The sequence below is a fragment of the Leptodactylus fuscus genome, chromosome 5, assembly GCF_031893055.1.
Source record: "Leptodactylus fuscus isolate aLepFus1 chromosome 5, aLepFus1.hap2, whole genome shotgun sequence".
Taxonomy (NCBI): domain Eukaryota; kingdom Metazoa; phylum Chordata; class Amphibia; order Anura; family Leptodactylidae; genus Leptodactylus; species Leptodactylus fuscus.
In genome coordinates, this window is record NC_134269.1 from 102994707 (window position 1) to 103020740 (window position 26034).

General features: G+C 41.9%; 1 protein-coding gene across 1 annotated transcript in view; it reads right to left on the minus strand.

The window, feature by feature from the left end:
* EXOC4 (exocyst complex component 4) overlaps positions 1 to 26034 on the minus strand; it is a 342142-nt gene that overhangs the window by 299091 nt on the left and 17017 nt on the right. Inside the window, exons 3-4 of the mRNA XM_075273922.1 lie at positions 25785 to 25979; positions 7798 to 7982 (exon numbers count right to left, since the gene is read on the minus strand). Of these exons, the coding sequence (XP_075130023.1) occupies positions 7798 to 7982; positions 25785 to 25979 (380 nt within the window). The remainder of the gene's footprint in view (positions 1 to 7797; positions 7983 to 25784; positions 25980 to 26034) is intronic.

Below are 26034 nucleotides of genomic sequence, written 5' to 3' on the forward strand. Positions count from 1 at the left end.
CTGATGGTTAACTGGATTGGCTTCTGTAAACCTGAAGGACTGTGATTCCAGACTCTCAAGATCTCGTTCTGTAGTGGGCGCATATGCCATAGGGCCCAAGGAACTGCATCTAGGGTAGCGGACATCAATCCAAGGACCTTCATAGCCGTCCTGATGGTGACCTTCCGTGTAGAAGATAAGTGATGTACTGCCCGAGCAATTTTCCTTTTGCGAGGAGAGGGTAGAGAGACCGTCATGTTGAGAGAGTCTAGAATAAGTCCCAGGAACTGAACTTGCGTTGCAGGACCCTCAAGGGAGGGGAGGGGGACCCCTCCCTGAACTTCACCGGCAACCGCTCGTCTCTAGGGGGGTTTTTTCCCCGGCCACCGCACGCCTTGCGCTACTGCGCATGCGCGGTGGACACCCCCAGCCGGCGGACCCGGGAACCTAAAGAAAGGTTCCTAGGTCCGAAAGTTCCTCCCCGCACAGGGAAGCCCCGGCAGCGCAGCAGATGCCACCAAGCGTGCGTGTGAGCTGGAGAGCTCCCCCGGCGAGGGCAGAAAAAGTAGCAAAACAAAAAGGAGCAAGAAAAAGAAAGTCTTCGGCTGTCAGGTAAGAGGGGGGAGAGCAGCAGACCCCTATGAGAGGTCAGAACTCCTGCTCCCCCCTGACCACCTGTCCTGTCCCACAGGACAGAAAAAAACACAAGGGAGGAGCAGGTCTTCCGGCCTCTTATAGGGGTCAAAGCTGTTAGGTAATTAAAAATTCCACTTGTCCTAACAGCTCATTAGGAATACCCCAGTTGTGCTGCTGTTGGGTGTAGGGGGAAAGATCATTAAAATCCACCACCCTCCAGCCAAAAATGCATCAGAATACCGGAGATTTACCCATGTGTTTTCTACAGGACCTCTACAAGAAATACCTGCACTCATAAATAGTAAGGAAAACTTTATCACCAGCCTTCTTTTATCAATCATTTCTGGGTTTAGTGTTCTTTTAACTGCTTGCTCATGGATGTTAAATATTCAATGAGTCAACTGTCCAGATGGGACATTAAAAGATTCCGAACATACTTAAAGGGGTACTCCCACGTCGCATACTTACCAGTCTTCGTTCCTCTAAAATCTTCTGTCTTCCGGCTTTGTCTCGTCATTGGTGGGTGGGGTCACATATGCAAAGCCAAGCGGCGAGATGCCGCCGGCCCTGCGTGCTCATAGACCGTCTAGCCTTCACAATGCAAATACAGACCCGACAGGGTGCCGGGTCTGCATTCGCATTGTGAAGGCTAGACTGGTGTATGAGCGTGCACGCAGGGCCGGCGGCATCTCGCCGCTTGGCTTTGCATATGTGACCCCGGAGCGGAATAACAGCATCGCTTCTGCTTGCTTCATGCAGGGCAGAAGCATAGCGATGTTGCTGGCTTCAGCTGTGCCGGCGTAGTCCCCAGCATCCGCCTCTATTACAGTGGATGCCGGGGAGTGTTAGACACCGGCACAGTTGAAGCCAGCAACATCTCTATGCTTCTGCCCTGCATGAAGCAAGCAGCGGCAGAGGCGATGCTGTTATTCCGCTCCTCCACCGCCCCCCCCCCCCTTCCCCCCCGCCCGGAATAACAGCATCGCCTCTGCTTGCTTCATGCAGGGCAAAAGCATAGAGATGTTGCTGGCTTCACTTGTGCCGGCGTCTAACAGTGTATTGGCGTCCCCTTCCCCCAAAGGGTAAACTACCCCCCCCCCCCCCCCCCGGCTCGCTCCCGTGCACTTAGCCCCTCCTCCCTCCCCCCTGAGAGCAGGCTGATACATCACTTGACTCAGGAGCAGCTAGGTCAGGGCTGTGGCCACAAAAAAATGAATAAAGTAATATAGTGGCCAAACAAAGGAGTTCTGCTCCTGCTTACATTCACATTTACAAGCATTATAGATAGGATCCTTGTGACGGGACAACCCCTTTAAAAGGGTTTTCCAGGAACTGAAACAAAGGTGGAATTTGTGAAAAATTAAGTAATATACTTACCTTACTAATTCTGTGATGTTGCCACAGAGCTAATTCCCAAATATCCATATAAACTGTGTCCAATGATATCACATCAAGCGGTGCCGAAATGATGCCATGATCACATGAAGTGACATCATACTGATTCCGCGTGATTAGGTTTCAGTATGCTTATGTACCGTATTTTCCGGCGTATAAGACGACTGGGCATATAAGACGACCCCCAACTTTTACAGTTAAAATATAGAGTTTGGGATATACTCACCATATAAGACTACCCCTCTTCTGTGGGGTACCTCTTCTTAATGCAGACTTACCCCTTGGCATACTCTTCAATGCTTTTTTTTTATTTGCTTTCTAGTCTCAAATAGAGATGAGCGAATAGTATTCTAAACTATAGTTTTGAATACCTCGCTCCATAGGAATGAATGGAAGCGGCTGGCGCTTAACCCCTTGGTGTTCGGCCGCTTCCATTCATTCCTATGGAGCGAGGTACATTATTTGAAACTATAGTTTAGAATACTATTCGCTCATCTCTAGTCCCAAACCATCTTCTATGTAAAGGAGGGTTCACACTACCTCCGCTGTTCGCCCTGGGATTTCTGTCCTAAACCCTGGAGAAACTGGACAGGCAGCGGCTTGCCAGCGGCCTGATTTACAAACCACTCATTTGCATGGGTTGTAAAGCAAACCACCGGTGTATGTATGCGGCCTCTCCCTCTGGATAACCGTTTTTTTTTTTGCACGGACAATCTGACAGGGCCAGATTTACCGTAGATATACCATTTTGAGGAAGGTCTATTGCTTAGATCACCTTCTATTTAAATCAGTGGCGAACAATGAAAGAAAAAGAGGGTTTGGCCCTTTTGATTTTGACATTCACCGTACAGGAAAAATATTTTAGAAGTAGTCCGGGCATTTTCGGACATAGGGGTAACTAATATGTATATGTATCACAGTAGTTTTCTGCTTTTATATGTATTCTAGGGAAAGGAGGTGATTTAGAACTTTTATTTTTATTTTTTATTTATATATATATTTTTATTTTTTAAAACTTTTATTTATTTATTTTTAACTATTTTTTATTAGCCCCCACCTAGGGGGCTTGAACCTGCAATCATTTGATTGCAAGTCCCCATAGACGGCAATACAAGTGTATTGTCGTCTATGGGAGATTCTGTACATTACTATTGTGACTGGTCATAGACTAGCTGCAATAGTAATATTGCTATGAGAGGCCTGGGAGCCTTCACCGGAACAGGTCGGCTACTGCGACCTCGTCGCGCAGGAGCCGGCCTACAACTTTAAAGGTATAGGGCTGATGGGGACCTGCCCCGTGGGTGTTTTTGCACTTTTGGGGTGTGTGTGTGCGGGGGGAAGGGGGGGGGGGTTAAGTTTTAATGCCCGCAATTAGAATACATTCTGATTGCGGGCATTAGCATCGGGCCTCCACGTTAAGCGGAGACCCGGTTGCTATGGCAACCGATCTGCAGCAGAGCAGTTGCCATTAGCTTTACATACCCGGCAGATGCCGTGGAGGCCGGGGCCGCATTATCGCTCCACTCCTGCCGCTGCAGGAAGCCAGCGGCAGCAGGAAGGTTGCGATCCCGTTCCTCCACCCCCTGCCCCACCGTATACCCGGTGTATAAGACGACCCCCAACTTTTCAGAAACGTTTTGGGGGTTAAAAGTCGTCTTATACGCCGGAAAATACGGTATATTATATATTTCCTGCACATGGATAAGGCGAGAGATACATATGAACTGCAGTGTAATGAGTAAGGGGGTTGTTTAACCCTTTCAAGACCAAGCCTATTTTCATTTTTAAGTTTTCATGCTAGCTAGGAAAACAGGGGGGTTGTGAGGAAGGGAGTGAGAGGGGGTGTGAGTGAACTGCAATGCATCATGGTAATGGTAAGACATCAGTAATCTATCCATGTAAATAAATGCAGAGGATGCCAGGAGCTCCCAGAGAAACCCAGAAATCACCCAAAACAATGTTAAAAGGGATTTGGATGCGCTTATTAACCAACTAAATAGCACTGATAGATTTTTTTTGCCTGGAAAACCCCTTTAATTATGAGTTCATCTCTACAGAGGACATCTCTGATTTTACTGTCGATAAAGATCAGGCCATATAATGTACCAGGACCAGTTTAAAGAGTGGATATGAAGCCATAAACGTATAATTTATTATGCTGCATAATAAAGAATGTGGTTCAATAGAGTAACAAGCACGTGGAACATCTGTATATACTTATTAGCTACAGAAAGTGGATAATACTTTATAGAACCCCATTTCTATTCAATAAATATAGCATGCACAGTGCAGTGACATGGCACCTGGAGGGACTTGAAATATACTATTGCTTTATATTATATTTATAGTATATTTACTATATACAGTGGGGCAAAAAAGTATTTAGTCAGTCACCAATAGTGCAAGTTCCACCACTTAAAAAGATGAGAGGCGTCTGTAATTTACATCATAGGTAGTCCTCAACTATGAGAGACAAAATGAGAAAACAAATCCAGAAAATCACATTGTCTGATTTTGTAAGAATTTTTTTGCAAATTATGGTGGAAAATAAGTATTTGGTCACCTACAAGCAATCAAGATTTCTGGCTCTCACAGACCTGTAACTTCTTCTTTAAGAGTCTCCTCTTTCCTCCACTCATTACCTGTAGTAATGGCACCTGTTTAAACTTGTTATCAGTATAAAAAGACACCTGTGCACACCCTCAAACAGTCAGACTCCAAACTCCACTATGGTGAAGACCAAAGAGCTGTCAAAGGACACCAGAAACAAAATTGTAGCCCTGCACCAGGCTGGAAAGACTGAATCTGCAATAGGCAACCAGCTTGGATTGAAGAAATCAACTGTGGGAGCAATAATTAGAAAATGGAAGACATACAAGACCACTGATAATCTCCCTCGATCCGGGGCTCCACGCAAAATCTCACCCCATGGGGTCAAAATGATCACAAGAACTGTGAGCAAAAATCCCAGAACAACGCGGGGGGACCTAGTGAATGAACTGCAGAGAGCTGGGACCAATGTAACAAAGCCTACCATCAGTAACACACTACGCCGCCAGGGACTCAGATCCTGCAGAGCCAGACGTGTCCCACTGCTTAAGCCAGTACATGTCCGGGCCCGTCTGAAGTTTGCTAGAGAGCATTTGGATGATCCAGAAGAGTATTGGGAGAATGTCCTATGGTCTGATGAAACCAAACTGGAACTGTTTGGTAGAAACACAACTTTTCGTGTTTGGAGGAAAAAGAATACTGAGTTGCATCCATCAAACACCATACCTACTGTAAAGCATGGGGGTGGAAACATCATGCTTTGGGGCTGTTTCTCTGCAAAGGGGCCTGGATGACTGATCCAGGTACATGAAAGAATGAATGGGGCCATGTATCGTGAGATTTTGAGTGCAAACCTCCTTCCATCAGCAAAGGTATTGAAGATGAAACGTGGCTGGGTCTTTCAACATGACAATGATCCAAAGCACACCGCCAGGGCAACGAAGGAGTGGCTTTGTAAGAAGCATTTCAAGGTCCTGGAGTGGCCTAGCCAGTCTCCAGATCTCAACCCTATAGAAAACCTTTGGAGGGAGTTGAAAGTCCGTGTTGCCAAGCGACAGCCCCAAAACATCACTGCTCTAGAGGAGATCTGCATGGAGGAATGGGCCAACATACCAACAACAGTGTGTGCCAACCTTGTGAAGACTTACAGAAAATGTTTGACCTCTGTCATTGCCAACAAAGGATATACACTCACCGGCCACTTTATTAGGTACACCATGCTAGTAACGGGTTGGACCCCCTTTTGCCTTCAGAACTGCCTCAATTCTTCGTGGCATAGATTCAACAAGGTGCTGGAAGCATTCCTCAGAGATTTTCGTCCATATTGACATGATGGCATCACACAGTTGCCGCAGATTTGTCGGCTGCACATCCATGATGCGAATCTCCCGTTCCACCACATCCCAAAGATGCTCTATTGGATTGAGATCTGGTGACTGTGGAGGCCATTGGAGTACAGTGAACTCATTGTCATGTTCAAGAAACCAGTCTGAGATGATTCCAGCTTTATGACATGGCGCATTATCCTGCTGAAAGTAGCCATCAGATGTTGGGTACATTGTGGTCATAAAGGGATGGACATGGTCAGCAACAATACTCAGGTAGGCTTTGGCGTTGCAACGATGCTCAATTGGAACCAAGGGGCCCAAAGAGTGCCAAGAAAATATTCCCCACACCATGACACCACCACCACCAGCCTGAACCGTTGATACAAGGCAGGATGGATCCATGCTTTCATGTTGTTGACGCCAAATTCTGACCCTACCATCCGAATGTCGCAGCAGAAATCGAGACTCATCAGACCAGGCAACGTTTTTCCAATCTTCAATTGTCCAATTTCGATGAGCTTGTGCAAATTGTAGCCTCAGTTTCCTGTTCTTAGCTGAAAGGAGTGGCACCCGGTGTGGTCTTCTGCTGCTGTAGCCCATCTGCCTCAAAGTTCGACGTACTGTGCGTTCAGAGATGCTCTTCTGGCTACCTTGGTTGTAACGGGTGGCTATTTGAGTCACTGTTGCCTTTCTATCAGCTCGAACCAGTCTGGCCATTCTCCTCTGACCTCTGGCATCAACAACGCATTTCCGCCCACAGAACTGCCGCTCACTGGATGTTTTTTTCTTTTTCGGACCATTCTCTGTAAACCCTAGAGATGGTTGTGCGTGAAAATCCCAGTAGATCAGCAGTTTCTGAAATACTCAGACCAGCCCTTCTGGCACCAACAACCATGCCACGTTCAAAGGCACTCAAATCACCTTTCTTCCCCATACTGATGCTCGGTTTGAACTGCAGGAGATTGTCTTGACCATGTCTACATGCCTAAATGCACTGAGTTGCCGCCATGTGATTGGCTGATTAGAAATTAAGTGTTAACGAGCAGTTGGACAGGTGTACCTAATAAAGTGGCCGGTGAGTGTATAACAAAGTATTGAGATGAAATTTTGTTACTGACCAAATACTTATTTTCCACCATAATTTGCAAATAAATTCTTACAAAATCAGACAATGTGATTTTCTGGATTTGTTTTCTCATTTTGTCTCTCATAGTTGAGGTCTACCTATGATGTAAATTACAGACGCCTCTCATCTTTTTAAGTGGTGTAACTTGCACTATTGGTGACTGACTAAATACTTTTTTTCCCCACTGTACTATTACTTTTATTATTTTGCACACAATATCTTACACACAATAACTCTAGATTGAAGAATGGTTGGAGTTCTTTCAATATTCATTGGGAAGACTTACGGTATGTTCACACAGCAGAAAATGGATTCCACGTGTAAACATACCGTGCGGCTAGCCGTGACGGAATGTCAATGCAGTGCACTGGCATCCCTTCGCGGAAATCCGCTCCGGATTAGGCCAGAATGAATGGGCCTAATCGGGAGGGAGTCTTGAGCCAATATTTATAAATTTGCCCCACTGTCCCTGTTTTGCCCTCAGCAAACTGCCAAACAGCCCTTGGGCTAAAGACATGCAACAGCAAAGTTGCTAGGGATATTGATAGATAGACTGTGGTCACAAGATAATTTATTTTTTGCTAACTTGTCGGACAGGACTCAGCTGTTCAGTTAAAAGCTAGAATGGCGTTGTACTGACAATAGAGAAGAGCAGCAGCAGCTTGGCAGCAGTCACATCATGCCATTCTCCTTTCAATGCTGCAGTAATGATCAGATTTAAAAAATAAAAATGCAGATAAAAAGACCTCTCATTAAGCAGATTATAAGAACAAGTCACTGTACCCGCTTCTGTTCTTGTCCTGGCTCCACTGCCCCACACGACTGGTGGATTTAATGTACAGGTGACGGTGGAGCTCATCAATCAGAACTGAATGCATATTCATCTTCTTACTGTGAAGCTCAAGACGTAGGTCACTGAGACCTTCCACCTGAAGTAAAGGTCCTTCCAGTGAGTCCACTGCAGACACCTAGACCAAAAGAAGAACATAAGAAAACTTTATAAATGTACAAGGTGTCCATTTTCTTTTCAGCATGAGAATGTACTCCACCATTTACTACCAACTGTCCATACCTATACGTCACAAAAACAACCACCACAATCATATAAGGAGTCCAACAAGTATAAAAACATAAATAATAAAATCTTTATTTCATAATTGAAAAAGTTTCACAATCCATAACATTATTATTCTATACAATTGATTATTAAGGAGACAATACAATGGACACCTTCAGAGTTTTCAAGGAGTCTATGCAGTGACACAGTTTCTGGAGTCATGAGGGATGCAAAATTAGACAGTCGGTTTTAATGTTACGGCTGAAGGGTGTATAACTGCAACAAAGAAGATCTGCTTTAATACTTATTTATACATTTTTAATCTGGGCATTTTAACCCTTGTAAAGAGAAGTATAGAACGCTAAATGAAAAACAAATGCATTCTGCTTCATACTAAAGAAAACGGATTTCAAAGTATAATTTATATTCTACATCAATATGGAAACTGTTTAGACAAGAGGCTAATTCTTTTTATTAACATTCTGGCATTGTTGTAAAGCAATCAGGACAAAGTGTGTGGAAAAGAACATTTGGCATAAAATTATAAACAAATGTTCCAGTCGATGCATTTATTAGATACGGTCATTTACTTGCACCATTTATTCTCTATTCATAGTGTTAGTTTAGATCTGAAATTGTTTTTCTAGCAAAGCTTTTAGAGAACAGTATTAGGCTTGAAATATGTGCGTTCAAAAACTTTGGACAACAGTTTATGACATTGAATTATTTCTTAAAAACTCAAGACTATTAAAGGGGTATTCCCATGACGCTTGTTCACTAACCTGCAGGCTATTATGCTCTCTTCACTTCCTGCTTTTCTCGGCACCTAGGTGGGCGGGGTTTCACTTGCACGGGATTGGTTGTAAATGAATTACCACAGTGTGAAGCTGATGTAGCAGAGCTGGATTTGAGTCAGCTTGCATTACATACAGAGGTAATGGACTCCCTATCTCAGCCCTTATCAGCCAAATTCAATTAAACCGACTGATAAGAGCTCAGAAATCCCGGAGCTCTCACCTCCCCTATCTGAGAAGCTCCGCTACTTATCAGACACAAACAGCTCAGAGCTGCTCCCAGCCCCTCCCTCACCCTCTGAGAGTAGGCAGCTACATCACTTGACAAATGAGGAGATAATCCCAAGGGACATAGAAACACAGTATAAACAATGAAGTGAATAAATTAAGATAGCGGCCAAACAAAGCAGGTTTGATAAAGCAATGCATTTAGGAAAAGTCTTAAATCCAAATAAACTAGCAGTATAGATAGGATCCTTCTGATGGGACAACCCCTTTAAGGATATCATACAAACTTTACCCTTGTTACATCAAGGGGCTGTATGATATTGTGCACTGTAGAAGACAAATAACCGAAGTATAATAACAATACTAATGACAAGATGGGCTTGGAATAAGTTCACAAGGATACAAAAGGTTTCACACTACTTACAGGACGTGACTACTATACAATGTGAAATCTCCCACACCTAAGCTACTTACAGAAAAGTTACCTTCAAGTCTTAGCTACTTTCATGTTGCTTAACGGTGAGCTATAAGACCATCTTTCCAAACCAACCATGATCTTTACAGCGTTTAGAGGAAAGAAAAAAAAAAACAATAGCATCACTTTAGTATTGCAATTTAGGGTGAAACAAGAACAATAACTGCTTGGTTATTGCCACCCATTCTGAAAAGGTATCTGCAATGGCCAGTAATGATGCTGGAGGGTTACAGTCTTTATGGTTCATCTTCCCTCAGACAGCACTTGGTTGCAGCTGGAATTACTGCTGGCACCAGATGTGGTTTCAGATATAATTTATTAAATCAAATTCACCAAACTTTCCACTTGGGCAGTCACATTCTGAGCTAAATCACTGGGTAGGTTAAACTGAGTATCTCTTTCTAACAAGACACTGTTTTAGGTTAATGCCCGACGTAGCAGGCCGCAGACAAAAAGTGCTGCGGGAAAAAACGAGGCGGAAACGAATCAACATTTTTCCTGTAGTACTTTCCATAGAAAGTCTGCAGATTTTTTCCACTGGGACTTTTAGCTTCATTTATACCTATACGGAAAACAACAGCATTTACGTAGGTATAACTGATATTCTGCGATATACAAAAATGCAAGTGTTTAGGAAATCACAGCATGGCCGCTGCAGATATTTTTCTGCAATATGTGGATGGGATTAACCAGAATCTTTGCACTTTGCAGGTGCACTATGTGAGGCCCTGTCCTCGTACTGAATCCGTACTTTCACATACAGAGATAAAGTGTAAAAACATTGAATAGTTTAGGCTGGGCCGCCACTTGGGTCCCTTTTTCTTAGAGGTGTAAATGGACTTGGCGGGCCCGCTTTATTCACCCACCACCTGGCAGTGACTGCTTCATTCTACTCTGCAAACGAGTTTAGCGTGCCCCACTCCATTAACATTTCTTAAACTATTTTTTAAAGGGGTTATGTCACAAAAAAATATGTATCTTCCATCCACTTGATAGGGGATATATTGCTGGATGGTGGGGATCTGAGAATGGGGGTGTTTAAACCTTGTGAATACAGCCACGTTGAAGGTAGGCTCCCTGGTGAACATGGACACATCCCCAGGCTCCTTCCCTTCAAATGTTACTCATGGCATAACCCCTTTAACAAGAGATATTCTAATGACACTTTCCCTTTAGCATTTTTAGAAACATGTTAAAAAAAACCATGTCTGTTTTCTTTGGAAAACAGGTCTAGAAGTATTTTGTGGTGTTTCAATTTAAAAAAAAAAAAAAAAAAAAAAGGAACCTGAACTGCAATACAAGACAGACCCAATGTGTAGAGGAGTTTCTTGGGGAAGGAATGCAGCCATGTCTTTCTTGTCCCATATAACCCCTTTTATGACAATGTTAATAGAACAGGAGACAATGGATTTTCATAATGATTAAAAGCAAATTCCGTTTTGTTTTGATCATATTTAGCTTTTTAACCTGTTGGTACATGCAGGTAGCAGGTTCAATTTCTGTACATGATAAATGTTATGTTGTGCAGTTACCTTGTTCTGACCTTGGATACACTTACACATAGTAATCACATCCACAGAAAGACGCTAGTTTTGGTAATGTAAATTATATCAGTAAATTGGCTAGTCTTTCCCCATAAATCACAGCTCATATCTCATGTGCTTTGTTTATGCAAATAAAATTAAGAGCCCTCGCTGTGGTGAGGTCCATTCTTTTCAGTATGGAGTTATAAAAAAGATTGTTCTCTAAAAAATATTGTATGAGTCTCAAAAAATAAAAATAAAAACCCTTAAAAAGAAACCAGTCCCTACAGTTCTGGTAAGACAAAGACCCTGATCTACAATTTCTTCATCAACATTGCAGGAGGTTTTGCAAAACAAGTGCAAAGATAAAGTGGAATTTTACACATAAGATATACAGTTTATTCTTTAAAAGGGAGTCTATCACAAATGAAATGGTCACATACTCTTCTTCTGACAGGGCATCTATGACATCCAAGTCCGCTCAAGATGAAATAAGGTGTTTGTTGTTTGTTTTTTAAGTCTCCAGTGGGGACCTATGTGATGGCTTTCTGTTGCTCAGGAACCCTTACAATCACCATTGGCACTGATCCCCATCTGGCAACACATGCTGTTTTCAAGTTGTGTTGTGGCAGGTTTAGCTCTTTTTGTGCCTTCACTAATGCCTTCTTTTATTCCAACTGCACTCACTGTTTTGTACACCCTCACTGCCTGGTCCACAGGTTGATCCTAACACAATAATAAAAGATAAAATAATTTGCAACTGGTGACAAGCAATTACTCAGATATCGCCATTTAGATTGCTGAATATTGTAGCATTATGTCTGTTAGCTGATGTGGACAGTGCACTTACCAATTTCCAGATGCAGTCTATGTCTAAAACAATGCTGCCATGTCCATCCATTGAGATCTAAATCTCTTACAATATTAGCTCCACTGGCTGTTGCAATGGTCACGGAGGTTCTCTTCCATGAGGTCCCATGCAGAAAGCATATTTCAGAGGCCCCGTGCAATCATCTCTGATGTGTGATCAACTGGAAAATATGCAGTCTCAGGGCCTCTGTTACGGAGGTTCCATTCATCATCAATGTGGTGCAGAGTTAAGTTCAAATATTGCCTCATTGCCCTACTTGACCGGAGTTCAGACCTGGCTGCAATGTACTGTAGAGATTTTTCAATTCAGCAGCTACCCTTTCGTGACATGCTTTATACACACTGGGCACGGCAGTTTGTGAAAATAATTTTTGTGGTGGCAACTTTTTTGTTTTGTTTTAGAGTTTTAATGAGGCATTTAAACTCATTGTGCTCCGCAATGGCTATGGAAGCCATATCCTTTGCAGAGTTGTAGGTAATGGCATCAGTTATTTCTTTCCATCTTCTGGAATCCTTTTTATAGCAGGTAGCATTTGTAAATGCTTCTATTATGGACTTCTCTCTCTTTTTTTTTTTTTTTTTTGAACGTTGAACTCATCAACTCCATAAGAAGATAATGTAATGTGCTTTAAGGGGGTTGTCCAGATATAAATGGACAACCTCTTTAATTTTTGAAATCAGCTCAAGGCATTGAAAAAAATAAAACAATCATACTCACCTGTCCCCGATGCTCCGGTGTCCCACCAGCGCGTTCTAGTCCTTCTACTGAATGGGTCTCTTCCGGAGTTCCACTGAAGCAGATGATTGGCCTCAGCGGTGACACATGACCGCTGAGGCCAATCAATGAATGACATGTGATGTCACTACTTGTGACATCATGGTCTCTTCCTGAGGCCTGCTGAGGCCACTGATTGTGATTTATGCCTCGGTCCTTTTCTAAGGCCACTAATTGTCCTCAACCAATTAGAAAAAGCCACAAGACACCGTGGGACCAGACAGTGGAGCAACGGGCACAGAAGAATATGTTTTATTGTTATTGTTATTATTATTATTAACCTTTCCTGGTCTCCAGAGAAAAAAAAAACAGTTTTTCCTGGAAAACCCTTTTAGTACTTAACTCCTGAAATACCCCTTTAAAAAAAAAAAAAAGAAAAAAATCAATAAGCAGGATTTGTAATTTGTCCCAATTACAATACTGCAATAGATAAAAGAACCGAACAAAACAAGAGATAAAAGTAAATCAGAAAGAATTCCAATTTGCAATACTCATAAAGTTACTGCTGATTGCGGCACAAGTCACGAAAGGCAAACTTGTGATCACCTCCCGCTCTACTAAATTACACAGAAGGACTCTGTAGAGCACAAATTAAAACCAGGCAATAAGTGAATCTTCTGTCTCACCACTTCAGCTTCAAATTGTATTAACCTTCCACAATTACTACAGAACCCATCTGGTGGTGAAAGGGTCATAACGGAAATGATACCCAGAACCACCATGATATCAGACATAGCTAACTACAGGTTTTTAATTAATCTGTATTCACTCAGATGAAAAAATCCTTTATTAGATGAGCTAACACTTGGGTGATCATGCTCTGGGGAAATATTGTGCGTGTTGCTGAATTAAGCAAAAGGGTGAACGAGTTGGGGGTCAAGAATGTATGAATGCAAATGAAGGCAACCTAGGAGAAGATCGTGATAATGGGTAGCGGTAATGATAATGGAAACTGAAAGATGCACGGTGAGAGAAGGGGTAGGGGTCTGCAATTAGTTACATATAGGCACAAGAATACTTTGTCAATGGTGTTAAGCTACTGCTCATATGCATAATTAGGAGCGAGTTCAGCAAACTTTCCATCTCTCAAGGGATTATAGAATTTCATGCATAAATGATTACTAAGCACTAAAATAGCAAAAATAGATTTGGTATTAGATAAAAGTAATAATTGTGATATTTCCAAAGGTTTTACATTGTTTATTAGGACCATATCAAGGAAGTCCACCAACAATTTTCTGTCCAGTAAATATAAACAAGATCTACCATGGCATTTTAAAGACGTTAAAAAGGCAACCACCATCTGAGCTAGCGGTTTAGCATTTTTGGTAAGAAGAGCTTTTGTTCACCCAAAATATCCATAGGACAACAGCAAAAAAAAAAAAATAATAATAATATTATAATAATAATAATAAATATGTATATATATATATATATATATATATATATATATATATATATATATATATATATATATATATATATATATAAAAGCTTTAACCCTTTCCCACAAACATTTTTTGTTTTTGACTTCCTGCCTTCCAAACCCCATTACAATTTTATTTTTCCGGAGATAAAGTGCACTTCATAATGGTACCATTTAATATTCCGTAAGATGTACTAGGAAGCAGCGAGGAAAAAAAAATTGAGAATGGGGTAGTATTGTAGAAAAACTGCAATGGTGCAACTTTCTTAAGGCCACTGCCCCACAGGCTGGAAAAACCACGGGTATATCGCAGCATTTTACAGTATCTGCAAAGAGGATTAGAGTCATTCAAATCCCATACCCACTTTGCGTTTCAAACTGCAGCGTGGACACGCTGCGATTTCCAAAACCGGCGCGATTTTGGAAATGCCAGCATGTCAATTATATCTACGGAAACACCAGCAGCTTTCCTGTAGATATAATGCTAACAGCAAGTCTGGAGGAGTAAAATTCCACAAACTGTTTAAAGTGCTGCAGGAAGAACTGTGATGCGTTCCGGTTTTCCCGCAGCGCTTTAGCGCTGCAAACTGTCACGTGGGGCCTTAGCCTAACGGATTTGTTTATACAGCGTTCTCTGAGCAGCCAAAATGATAGGCCATCTGTATTGTATGGGTCAGTACGATTCCGGGGATACTAAATTTATATAGTTTTGGATTTTCACCCTTAAAAAAAATCCAAAACTTTGCAAAAAAATAAAAAAAAATCTCTTGGAGTCACCATATTCTGACACTCGTAACTTTTTTTTTATATTCCCATGTATAGGGGGATGCATAAGGCATCTTTTTTTGCAGGGACAGATTGAGGAATGTCTGATTAATTTGACCTATTTGTATTCAAATTTGTATGGGAAGCAAAACAGTGAATAAAACTTGGTGATTTTCATTTTTTCTATTACGGCATTCACCATATGGGAAAATTATTATTATATGTTTATACGCATTTTCAAATGTTTTCAGACTAGTTTAGGTTTGTCTTTTGTTTATTTATCTTCATTTCTAATCTAAGAAGGGGGGCGATTTGAATTTTTAGTTTTTCTATCTGTTTCAAATTTTAAAAAACCTTTTTTTATTTACTATTTTATAAGTCCCCATAGCAAGCTTTATTCTGCAATCTTCTGATTGCAGGTCCCATAGACTGGAAAACGACTGTATTGCAATCTTTGGGAGATTCTCTACATAGCTATTGAGGCTGATCATAAGCATAGTACAATGACAAGCCTGGGGAGTCTTAATAAGACAGTTCCCTTGATCTCGCCGCACAGGAGTCATCTTGCACCTTAACAAGTACAGGACTAGAGGGGACCAGTTCAGAGGGCATTTTTTGCACTTTCGGGTGGGGGACCTGACTCACAATGCTAGTTATCAGAGTTAACTCATTGCAAGCTTTATGACTGGGCAAGGAAGCAAAGTAGTCATTAATTGGTTTCCTGGTTGCAATGGCAACCCCTCAGAACCCTGATATCTCACAATGACGGACCAAGGGGATGAAAGGAGGAGTGTTCTCATTCTCTATCCACCCAGGTGCCATGATCACAACTGATCATGACATTTGAATGATTAAAGGGGTTGTCCCATCACAAGGATCCTATCTATGCTGCCTGTTAATGTGGATGTAAGGGTCAGTTCACACGTGAAAACCGCCTAGCTTATTTGTGCGAGGTAAAAAACCTCGGGGAGTTTTTTTGACGCTGTTTTTTGCATTCCACGCGGTTTTTGACACGGTTTTTTACGCGGTTTTCGCTAGGTTTTTTTTCCCTATATGTGCTATAGAAACTGCAGGCGAAAACCGCACGTTTTTTTGCAAAAAACCGCGCGGTTTTGTGTGCAAAAAACCGCGCGGTTTTCGCCTCCCATTCACTTCTATGCAATTCTTCAGGCGTTTTCCGCCTGAAGAAAGGTCATGTCGCTTCTTCAGGCGGAAAAAAAAAGCTAGTGGTCTACATAGACCACCATGTTAAAGGAGCGGTTTTTGAAGCGAATTCCGCTGTCAAAAACCTCCCCTTTGCGCACGTGTGAACTAGCCCTAAGACTTTTCATAAATACCCTGCTTCAGCAAAACTGCTTTGTTTGTCCACTATCTTACTTTATTCAATTCATTGTTGACACAGCCCTTGAATTATCTACTCAAAAGTCAAGTGATGTAGCTGCCTGCACTCAGGGGGGAGGGAGGAGGGGCTAAGTACATGGGAGCGAGCCTGTGTTTCTAGCTAGGAACTGCTTTCATTTCTGAACTCGTCTTCTGTTCTCCCAGTTATCAGGCTAGCTAATTCAATTGTGTTCATTATGGCAGAGACAGGCAGTGTCTGTATGTAACACAGAATGGAGTTGCTCCTGCCTGTACTTCATAGTACAATATTGTGTATATAGTGTTGTTTGAGGAACTTTGATGACATCACAGGCCCTTCAGCCGCCCCATAGGATCACGCTATGCGGTGGGCGGAGCTACACGATAATTTGGGGGCGGAGCTAAATGGCAGGTTGCATATGAAACCCCGCCCACCAAATGACGCAAGAAACCAGGAAGAAAGAAGATTTTACAGCAGTGAAGACTGGTGAGTATGCAACGTGGGAATACCCCTTTAAGCTAAAATGTATGGCCAGGTCTCACAATGTTATGAGAGTGTTATAAGGGATCATAGTCAAAAGGGATACTTGGTTAACATAATAAACTAGTTGTACCATCAATAAGAGCAAGATATCCAACATGCCTGGAGAATTTCTACTGGTGCCTGCATTTTTGGGTTGTTTTCTATGCATATCTACAGCAATTCCTAGCTCTGCCACTAAAACACTGAGTGGTCAATTGAACAGCACTGTGTCCAGCTATTATCTATAAAGGCAATTACATTAGAGAAAAATAATAACTATGGACTTTTTAAATGCTCTCAGAAATATTTATAGTACATTGGTACTGACCTAGTACTTTATGGACAGATGACTTGCACAAGGTAGCAACACAATGAACACGCATGCAAAAAGGACACAAAGATATTCATATTTGCTTCTACCTTGTGCAAGGTTCAAGATGATACAATGTTGATTCTATCACATACAACACTGGCTAAGACTACGTTTACATGATGGTGCCCTGCAATTGGCTGTGAAAAAGAAGTGTATACCCGAGGGAATCCGTTTTACAGATCAGTTTATTCAGGGATCCATCAAACTGGGTCGAGAAATAGCACGATCCATTTTTGTCGACATTGTTCACACGAACTGTTAAAACCATGATCGTGGAAATAGATTCATTAAAAGTCAATAGGCTTGTGTGCTGGCTCTTAACACAATCCAAGAATATGGAATCTGTAAAGAGTCTTTTAAACACATACAAACAGAGCTTTAGTTTATATTTCAGCTAAAGGTTCGTATACAGGATGCATGGTCCACAAAGTACATGAGAATTAATTGGTGTCAATTAAGCAATTTGCTTGCCATGTGCAATTCAATACATGACAGACATGTCAATGTGCCCCTGTAAACTCAGAAAATGTACCATAAAAGCCATATACACATTAGAATTATATGATCACATAAAAGTACAATATTGCCACAGTTATTGCCAGAGAGACTATTCTGTTAGGCAAGCATGCTGTTTGTCAATGACCTTCTGAATGGCTTGAAGAACAGATCTCTTAGTATTTCTAGGCTGCTTAAATCTAGCTTAATAGATGTTCACACGTCTTAGATTGTTGGCGGTTAGCTCTCCTTTCCGCCATTCTGCTGTGTATGCCTTTTGCTACACAATTAGGATGCTTCATCATTTTCACAGCAGCCTTGTCAGACCACTTGACTTCCATAATAGTAAACCAAAGTTCATGCCACCACAGTACTGTGAAATATTTTGATGTGCTGTAGAATAGCTAGGCAAAACTTTGCCCTGTAGCAGAAGGTGTACTGTTGGGACAATCTCCTTAAAGGTGTTGCTTTAGGATGGTGGAGTAGTTCGACACTAACAAAACAAATGGTGGCAAATAATTAAGAGGTCAATGAAAATGTCTACTATCAACCTCATGTACATTTCTAGGTAGCTGTAAAATATTGGCCCAAAACTTTCTCTATTTTTAAACTTCTGAAAACCACAACATTACTACAAAACATATTTAACCCTTTAGTGACCACAAATATGTCTTTTACAGCAGGTCCCTAAGGGGCTTTGGTGAGCTATTTTCTTCCTTCTACCTCCAGTCTATGTACAGTCTATTGTACAGATTTGATCGGTGGTAGAAGGAGGCAAATAAAGGAATAAAAAGGTACTTTCCTTAATAAAAGTGTATTTCAGGTTACCTGCTCTATGAATTTATAGCGGAAAAAACTGTTTTAATCAATAGATAAGAAAAGATTATCACCTGAAAACAAGCTGGCAGAATCTGAAATTTCCAGCTGATCATCTGGAGGATCTTTTCTTTATGAACATAAATGTTTCATAAAAGATCTTTTTCTGTTTGTGTGGTAAGGGGGGTATCGTCACTCCTTGGTGAGAGACCACCATATAGGTGTGTGGAGACTTATTAAGCCTTTAGCACTCCACTTTGCAAGGGACTATGGGAAGAATATGCAAATCTGTCTTCCATGATGTAATTAGGAAGTCAGGTGCCTCAGTGTTGCAAACCAATAGAGGGCGCTCACTGGAATGTGCAAGCCTGTCTTCCCTGATGTAATTAGGAAGACAGGATCTCAGTGAAAATAGCCCTCTTGGAAGGTCGAATATGATGTTAAAAGGAGCAGCCTTTATTGGGCTATTTTCACTGAGATCCTGTCTTCCTAATTACATCAGGGAAGACAGGCTTGCACATTCCAGTGAGCACCCTCTATTGATTTGCAACACTGAGGCACCTGACTTCCTAATTACATCATGGAAGACAGATTTGCATATTCTTCCCATAGTCCCTTGCAAAGTGGAGTGCTAAAGGCTTAATAAGTCTCCACACACCTATATGGTGGTCTCTCCCCAAGGAGTGACGATACCCCCCTTACCCTGTCTAAGTCTCTCACCTCTACCAGGTTAGTCTTCTCTACATCGATCTGACGAGATGCAAGAACATCGAAACGGACGTCCTCGATTGAGAGACTATACCTGGTAATAATCCCAGCATTGTTGCAAAACAAAGGCCTCTTGGAAGGTCGAGCATGATGTTAAAGGGAGCAGCCTTTATTGGGCTATTTTCACTGAGATCCTGTCTTCCTAATTACATCAGGGAAGACAGGCTTGCACATTCCAGTGAGCGCCCTCTATTGTTTGTGTGGTGTCATTGAACATGTATGGCGTGTCTGAACAACTATAATTTCCAATATAGGGTAAAATGTTTATAGGTGCACCTGTGAAATAATCGTCAAACAAAATTGTTCAACGATCAATTTACTATTAACTAATGTGTATTGCCGCCACACTTAATTGCAAAATGGCTATAAGGTGACCACACGTAAAATTTAGCATCTATTTCCAACACTTCACTTATTTTTCAGTGTACGGTTACCCTATCTAGTATATGATGAAAATCCCTTGCTGCTACCCACAAAAACCATCAACAAATGGATAATCCCATGGACTTCAGTAAATATGTAGAGTCATTCTGTCCGGGAACAAATGATCTGCAGTATACTCACTTTTACAATCAAGGAACACCCCTTTACATAGCGCGATTTTGAAAGAAAAAAAAAAAACAGCAGCGCAGTTTTGATTCAGGTTTTTAAGACAAAGACAATATAAATGCAGTAGGAAGGAGAAATGGAAGTTCTTCCTCTATATTTCTCACTCCTTCTAAATCTTTTTTATGGCTATGGATCAAAAACTGAATGGACAATGGCCACAAAAACTGTGGTTTTAAAAAAAAATAAAAAATAGTGTGTGAAACTACCCTACAGGCAATTTTTGGGACTAGGATATTGATGGCTTGTTCTTATAGTAAGAAGTGAATAACAGATCAGTGGGGATAAGACTCCTGGCACCTCTACCAGACAGCTTATTAAAGTCCTGAAGTGATCTGGAAGTACCATGCCACCTTCACAGTTTTCTGGCCAAAATTCAGTTTACAATATGTGAGCTGTGGGGATTTGACATTTGGACCCACACAGATCAACTGTTGCAGCAGCCTCCAAGCGCCAGAAGCTGCTAGCGGATGGTCAATGCTGCTGTCATTCATGTAACAGGAGAGTTGGAGCCCTGTCCACTGCATAGCGGCGCTTCTAGGGAATTGCAGAGCCACTTATAGTCAAAACTGAATAGGATTGAAACTGCACACATTCTGCCTGTCCACTAGTAGGTTCCACCACCCAGGCTGCTGCAACAACTGATCAGTGCAGTGTCTGGGTGTGACAGACCAAATGCTGATGACATCCTCGATTTAGGGCCGGAAAACCACTTTAATCGGCCTTGATTTAGTCATATAGCAGATTAGTATCACTGGATGGAATTGGTTCACCAATCTAGCAATTGGAGTGTGTAACATTTGCTGGTTCAGCGACATAGCAGAGTGGAGTTAGTTCCATGTTATGTTATACTACTGACTTGTTATAACACTCCTAGCAAACTATTGTTGTGGTCTTTTGGCTTGGTACTATCCTCTACCCATAAGGTCATGCCACAACTAAAGAGGACCTTTCATGTCCTTGGGCACATGCAGTTTTATATACCGCTAGAAAGCCAACAGTGCACCAAATTCAGCGCATTGAATGACGCTGAGTAGTGAGGAACGCGCCCCCCCCCTCCGCCTGACAGTATTCATCCATAGACTAGTACTGAGGGGGGTGTTCCTCACCACTCAGCGTCATCACTGGGCAGTAAGGAACACCCCCTCACAGTACAGCACTACACACAGTACTGTCAGGAGGGGCCTACCCAGCTAGACTGTCAGGAACGCCCTTCTGACAGTGAAGACCTATTGGTAACGGCACAAACAGCTCTTCACCCGGGGCATATAACGGGAAAACCACTGAATTTAGCGCACTGTCTGCTTTCTAGCAGTATATAAAACCGCATGTGCCCGAGGACATGAAAGGTCCTCTTTAAGGCAATGATGTGAAAATACTAAATACATTATATTTTGAAATGAAAAACAGAAAACTCTGTACAGCTTTCCACCAAAATAAACTATTGGGATAACTCTTTCAACATCTTTGAAGTCACTCTTATCTGTGTTAATTTTTTTTTTTGTTAGATCTTTCCACTCAAACTGGAAGCTGACAAAAACCAGAATCGCAAAACATTGCCTTTGTTTGCTTCTGCCTCTCATAATAGTTTGCACATAAAACTGAACGTCTGCTATAATTCTGCTGAACTACAGCAGACGGAGGGTAAAACCAGCTCCATAAAGCTGTCAAAATACTACTTCATGTTTACCCCAACCTACTGGGAAAAAGCTGCCATTCTTCTTTTAATAATTCTTCCTGGCATTAATCAGTCATTGTACATTAGAAGCAGCAGCTGGAGTGTTCCGAGTGATAATGAAACCTGCAACAAGCCATCTTCAGCCGTCTCTCCCAGACAATAAGGGAATTAAAATTTCAATTTAAATGCAGAGGTCTGAAACACGCTTCAGTGGCAAAATTACTTCAATTAATGTGAACGGAATATAAAGAGATGACTGCGCCAAAGGTGATGCAGCAAACCTAAGAGTTGTGTCAATTAATGAACCTGCAGCTAAGCCACAGTGTGCCGCCTGCCAGAGGTGTACATCATAGGATTTTAGTTCTGCTACACAAACATGGCCATTAACCCATACACACAGAGAATGAACAGCGAAACGGCGAATATGATCAATGGATATTAATGTACACATCAGTACAAGAGACATCCATATTATCTATGGTTTCTAAAGTGAATATACGTGGGAATGACGGTGACCATTCTGTCCAGCTGGTTATTATTGTCGTGTTTGGTTTGATCAGTCAATGCCAGTAGTCAACGAAAAAGGACAAAGTACAGATGTGCAAAAAATTCAGGCAGTTAAAGGGGTTATCACACAATCTTTGTTTTACGGCCTATGCTTAGGATAGGCCTTTAATATCTGATCGCACAGGGGACAATGCCCAACTAGGGCCTATAGATATAATTACTCATTTTATAGTGTGTAGTTTCATAATGTGATGGATTGTTCTATTGTATGCATTGTATTATCTAAGGTGTTGATTTTTAAGGTGGTAAAAGTACATTGTATCATACAGTATCATAATAAACATGACAATCAGATAAAAAAAACACAAAGAAATCCAAAAAATGTAGTTTTGACTGTAAATTCAGGAATAAGGAATCATTACTCCCATAAGTTGAGGACCTTTACATGGCTGAAGATCAGCCAAACACAAGTCATAGGGACATTCATATTTGAACACCATCCAGTGTATGAGACCATTTGTTGGCCAATTCCAACTTTACGTGTCATCAATGAAAAAAAAAAAATAATAATAATCATTTCCTCGGCAGCACATACCCATAATGGTCACACTAATAAGCTTAAATTGGGGACAATAGATTTCCTGAAGCTGTTCATTCACCAATAAGGCCATGTTCACATCAACTTTAAGATTGTTGCTCTGATATGTCTTAGAAAAGAAATTCCTATAGGCACATCTTTAGCTTCCACTTGATAAGTAAACAAACATGACAGAAGAAAGCGTGCACTTTTTTTTTACATTCAAATAAATGATGACGGAGGCAAACAGAATGTGCTCCACTTGCACGCATTGTTATATTACATTTTCAGCCCATTTTTTTTTAGCCCAAGCCACAGACTAAATAAAAATGATGTGAGCTTAGCCTAATTTCTCAAAGCAAAAGGTGCCTAATCAAGTACTGAATAACCTGTGAAATCGTTCAGCACTTGTTACATGCAATGGATCTGCCCATATAAATGGACCCTTAGGCTATGTTCCTGTGGTGGAAAATGAAGTGGAAATCCACTTCAGATTCCTATAATATTTTAAACTCCCCATCCCCAGAGATTCTCTCACTGGAATGCTGAAGCAGAACAGGGCATTGGTATTCTCAACACAATGGGAGGAAAAATCCAGATAGAATCTTCTGCTTATTTTGGAGGGGAATCACCTTCAAAATCAATGCTAGATTGTGCCGTGTGATCATACCCTTACAGTTACTTATGTGGCAGTTCTGCAAGTTGTTCACTTAAAGGGGTATTCCCATGTACATAATCATATCTATATTTGTAGATAATTAAAAGTTAAACATATTTGCAAATATAAGTAGTTAAAGAAAATCTTTAAAATTCTGCAGAATTTTTTACTTTCTTAGTGGTGACAGTCTGTTATCTTGATCGGTTGCTAAATGATACGACCACAAATGCAGAAGCTTTCCGTGATCTGGGGCTTGTCAGGAACCCAGCTATGATTTTCTTATTGTAGCTGGGATATCAGACAGGGACACTACATGTATGAGTAATCGCCAGTTTATTCAGAACGTAAAACACGTTCAGAATAAGCGGCGTATAAATCAGTTCCATTCATTTCTATGGGAGCCGGCGTACGAGCGCTCCCCATAGAAATGAATGGGCTGCTTTTTTCACTACGAGCAGTCCCATTGAAGTGAATGGGAAGCGCTGCGTGTATGGCTCGGCATGAGCAGAGCTAGCCGTACACGCCAGCACTTCCCATTCACTTCAATGGGACTGCTCGTAGTGAAAAAAGCAGCCCATTCATTTCTATGGGGAGCGCTCGTATGCCGGCTCCCATAGAAATGAATGGAACTGCTTTATACGCCGCTTATTCTGAACGTGTTTTACGTTTAGAATAAGCTGGCGATTACGTAGTGTGAATGCACCCTAAATGTACAATGCTAATTACTTACAGGATTGAACTAGTTCACCAGAATACCAGAGGCATGTCATTGGAACCAAATCATTTACCATTATCGTATCCATCTTATGGGTTTATTAAAAAAATACTCTATTAGACTGTATAGATCACATATGTCATGTCGTGGATAAGAGATAACTTCAGTACCATTGCCACAGGTCTAAAAATTCCCCCACCAAGACATGCAGTCTGCCTTTAGGCTAAGGTCATACAGCTATGATTTTTGTTGAAGATTTTACAGTGGTTCTTTGAACCAAAGCCAAAAGTGAATTAAAAAGGAATGGGAAATATAATGGAAGTATTTACACTTCTCGCTTCCTCTAAATTGACTCCTAGCTTTGACTCAAAATCCACAGCAAAATCTACAACAAAAAAACACAGCTTTTCTGTAACCTGTGGTCTCAGCCTCAGGCCTCCTTCAAACAACTGTACTTTGGATCCACAATTGTCAAAGTACAGACACATACATTTCTATGGGCCCAGATACACCGGCACATTTTCTTTTTTTTGCGGCTGTATCTGTGCCATAAGCAAAGACCACAAATTATGAAGGATCAGTTTTTACGGACAGTAAAAACCAGTACAGTCCTGAGAAGGAGGTCTTAGGCTGCATTTCCAAGTTCAAAATTATTCAGGGAATGGCAGCATCAAATGTGGTATGTCATTTACCGTATTTTACGGACTATAAGGCGCACTGGACTATAAGCCGCATTGCCCATGAGCGCCTTATAGTCCGTCTCGGTTCATATATAAGGCGCACCGAACTATAAGCCGCAGTCCGGTGCGCATTATATGTTATTGAAAGCGGCGGCAGGCAGACTTTGCCAGCGGCCGCTTAACCCCCCGCGTGCCAGCCACTTCTATTGGAAGCGCTCGGCAGGCGAGGAGGGGCTCTATCAGCAAAATCATGCTGATAGAGCCCAACCGTAAAAGTTAGATTAAACTACCCCTCCCATTTTAAAATAAAAGCCTGAAACAGAATGTGAAACTTACCGAGCGGTGCAGGGTGGGCGGGCATTCAGGCCTCCTCTTCCTTCGATGTTCCGTCCTCCTCCTCCGCCGCTCGCTGATAATGGCCTGGGCGCATGCGCAGTAGTAGAAGCATTATGATATTGCGCATGCGCCCAGGCCATTAGTTCGCGAGCGCCGGAGGAAGTGGTCAGGACATCGGAGGAAGAGGAGGCCTGAATGCCCGCCCGCCCTGCACCGCTCGCCCGCCCTGCACCGCTCGGTAAGTTTCACGTTCTGTTTCAGGCCGGCGTGACAGCAGGGCTGCCGGACACTTCCCATTCATTTCTATGGGAGCCGGCATGCGAGCGCTCCCCATAGAAATGAATGGACTGCTTTTTTCCATTCATTTCTATGGGGAGCGCTCGCATGCCGGCTCCCATAGAAATGAATGGGAAGTGTCCGGCAGCCCTGCTGTAACGCCGGCGTGTACGGCTGTGATACACGCCGGCGTTCCGTAGTGTGAATGCCCCCTTACGGTGCCTTTTATGTATGTATGGAAGCGGCACGCAGACTTTGCCGCCGCTTCCATCCATATATAAAGGCGCACCGGACTATAAGCCGCACTTACGATTTCTGAGGAAATCGTAGGTTTTTATGTGCGCCTTATAGTCCGGAAAATACGGTAGCATTTTGTACAAGGTGACAACCCCTCTGTCACTTATCTATATCCCCACACAGTGTGCACCTTATATGAAACGCCTCAAAGATCAATGTTGCAGTGAATGTAATAGTATATCATAGTTCTTACCAGCATGTCGGTGGCATTTAGGTAGTGTTTACTAGCCATGCACTGTTCCAGTTTCTGGGGCACTTGCTTGATATTCTCAATTTCATCCAATAGGTTCAAGACATGCTTGTGTTCTATCCCCTCAATCCAAAGCTTTCTAAGTTCATCACGCTTACAATGAAGAAGCATCTTACAGGACAAAAGGTTCTCTTTAACCTGGAAGGAAACATATAATTGCCATAGATAGAAATATCACTACAGTTAGCTTGCA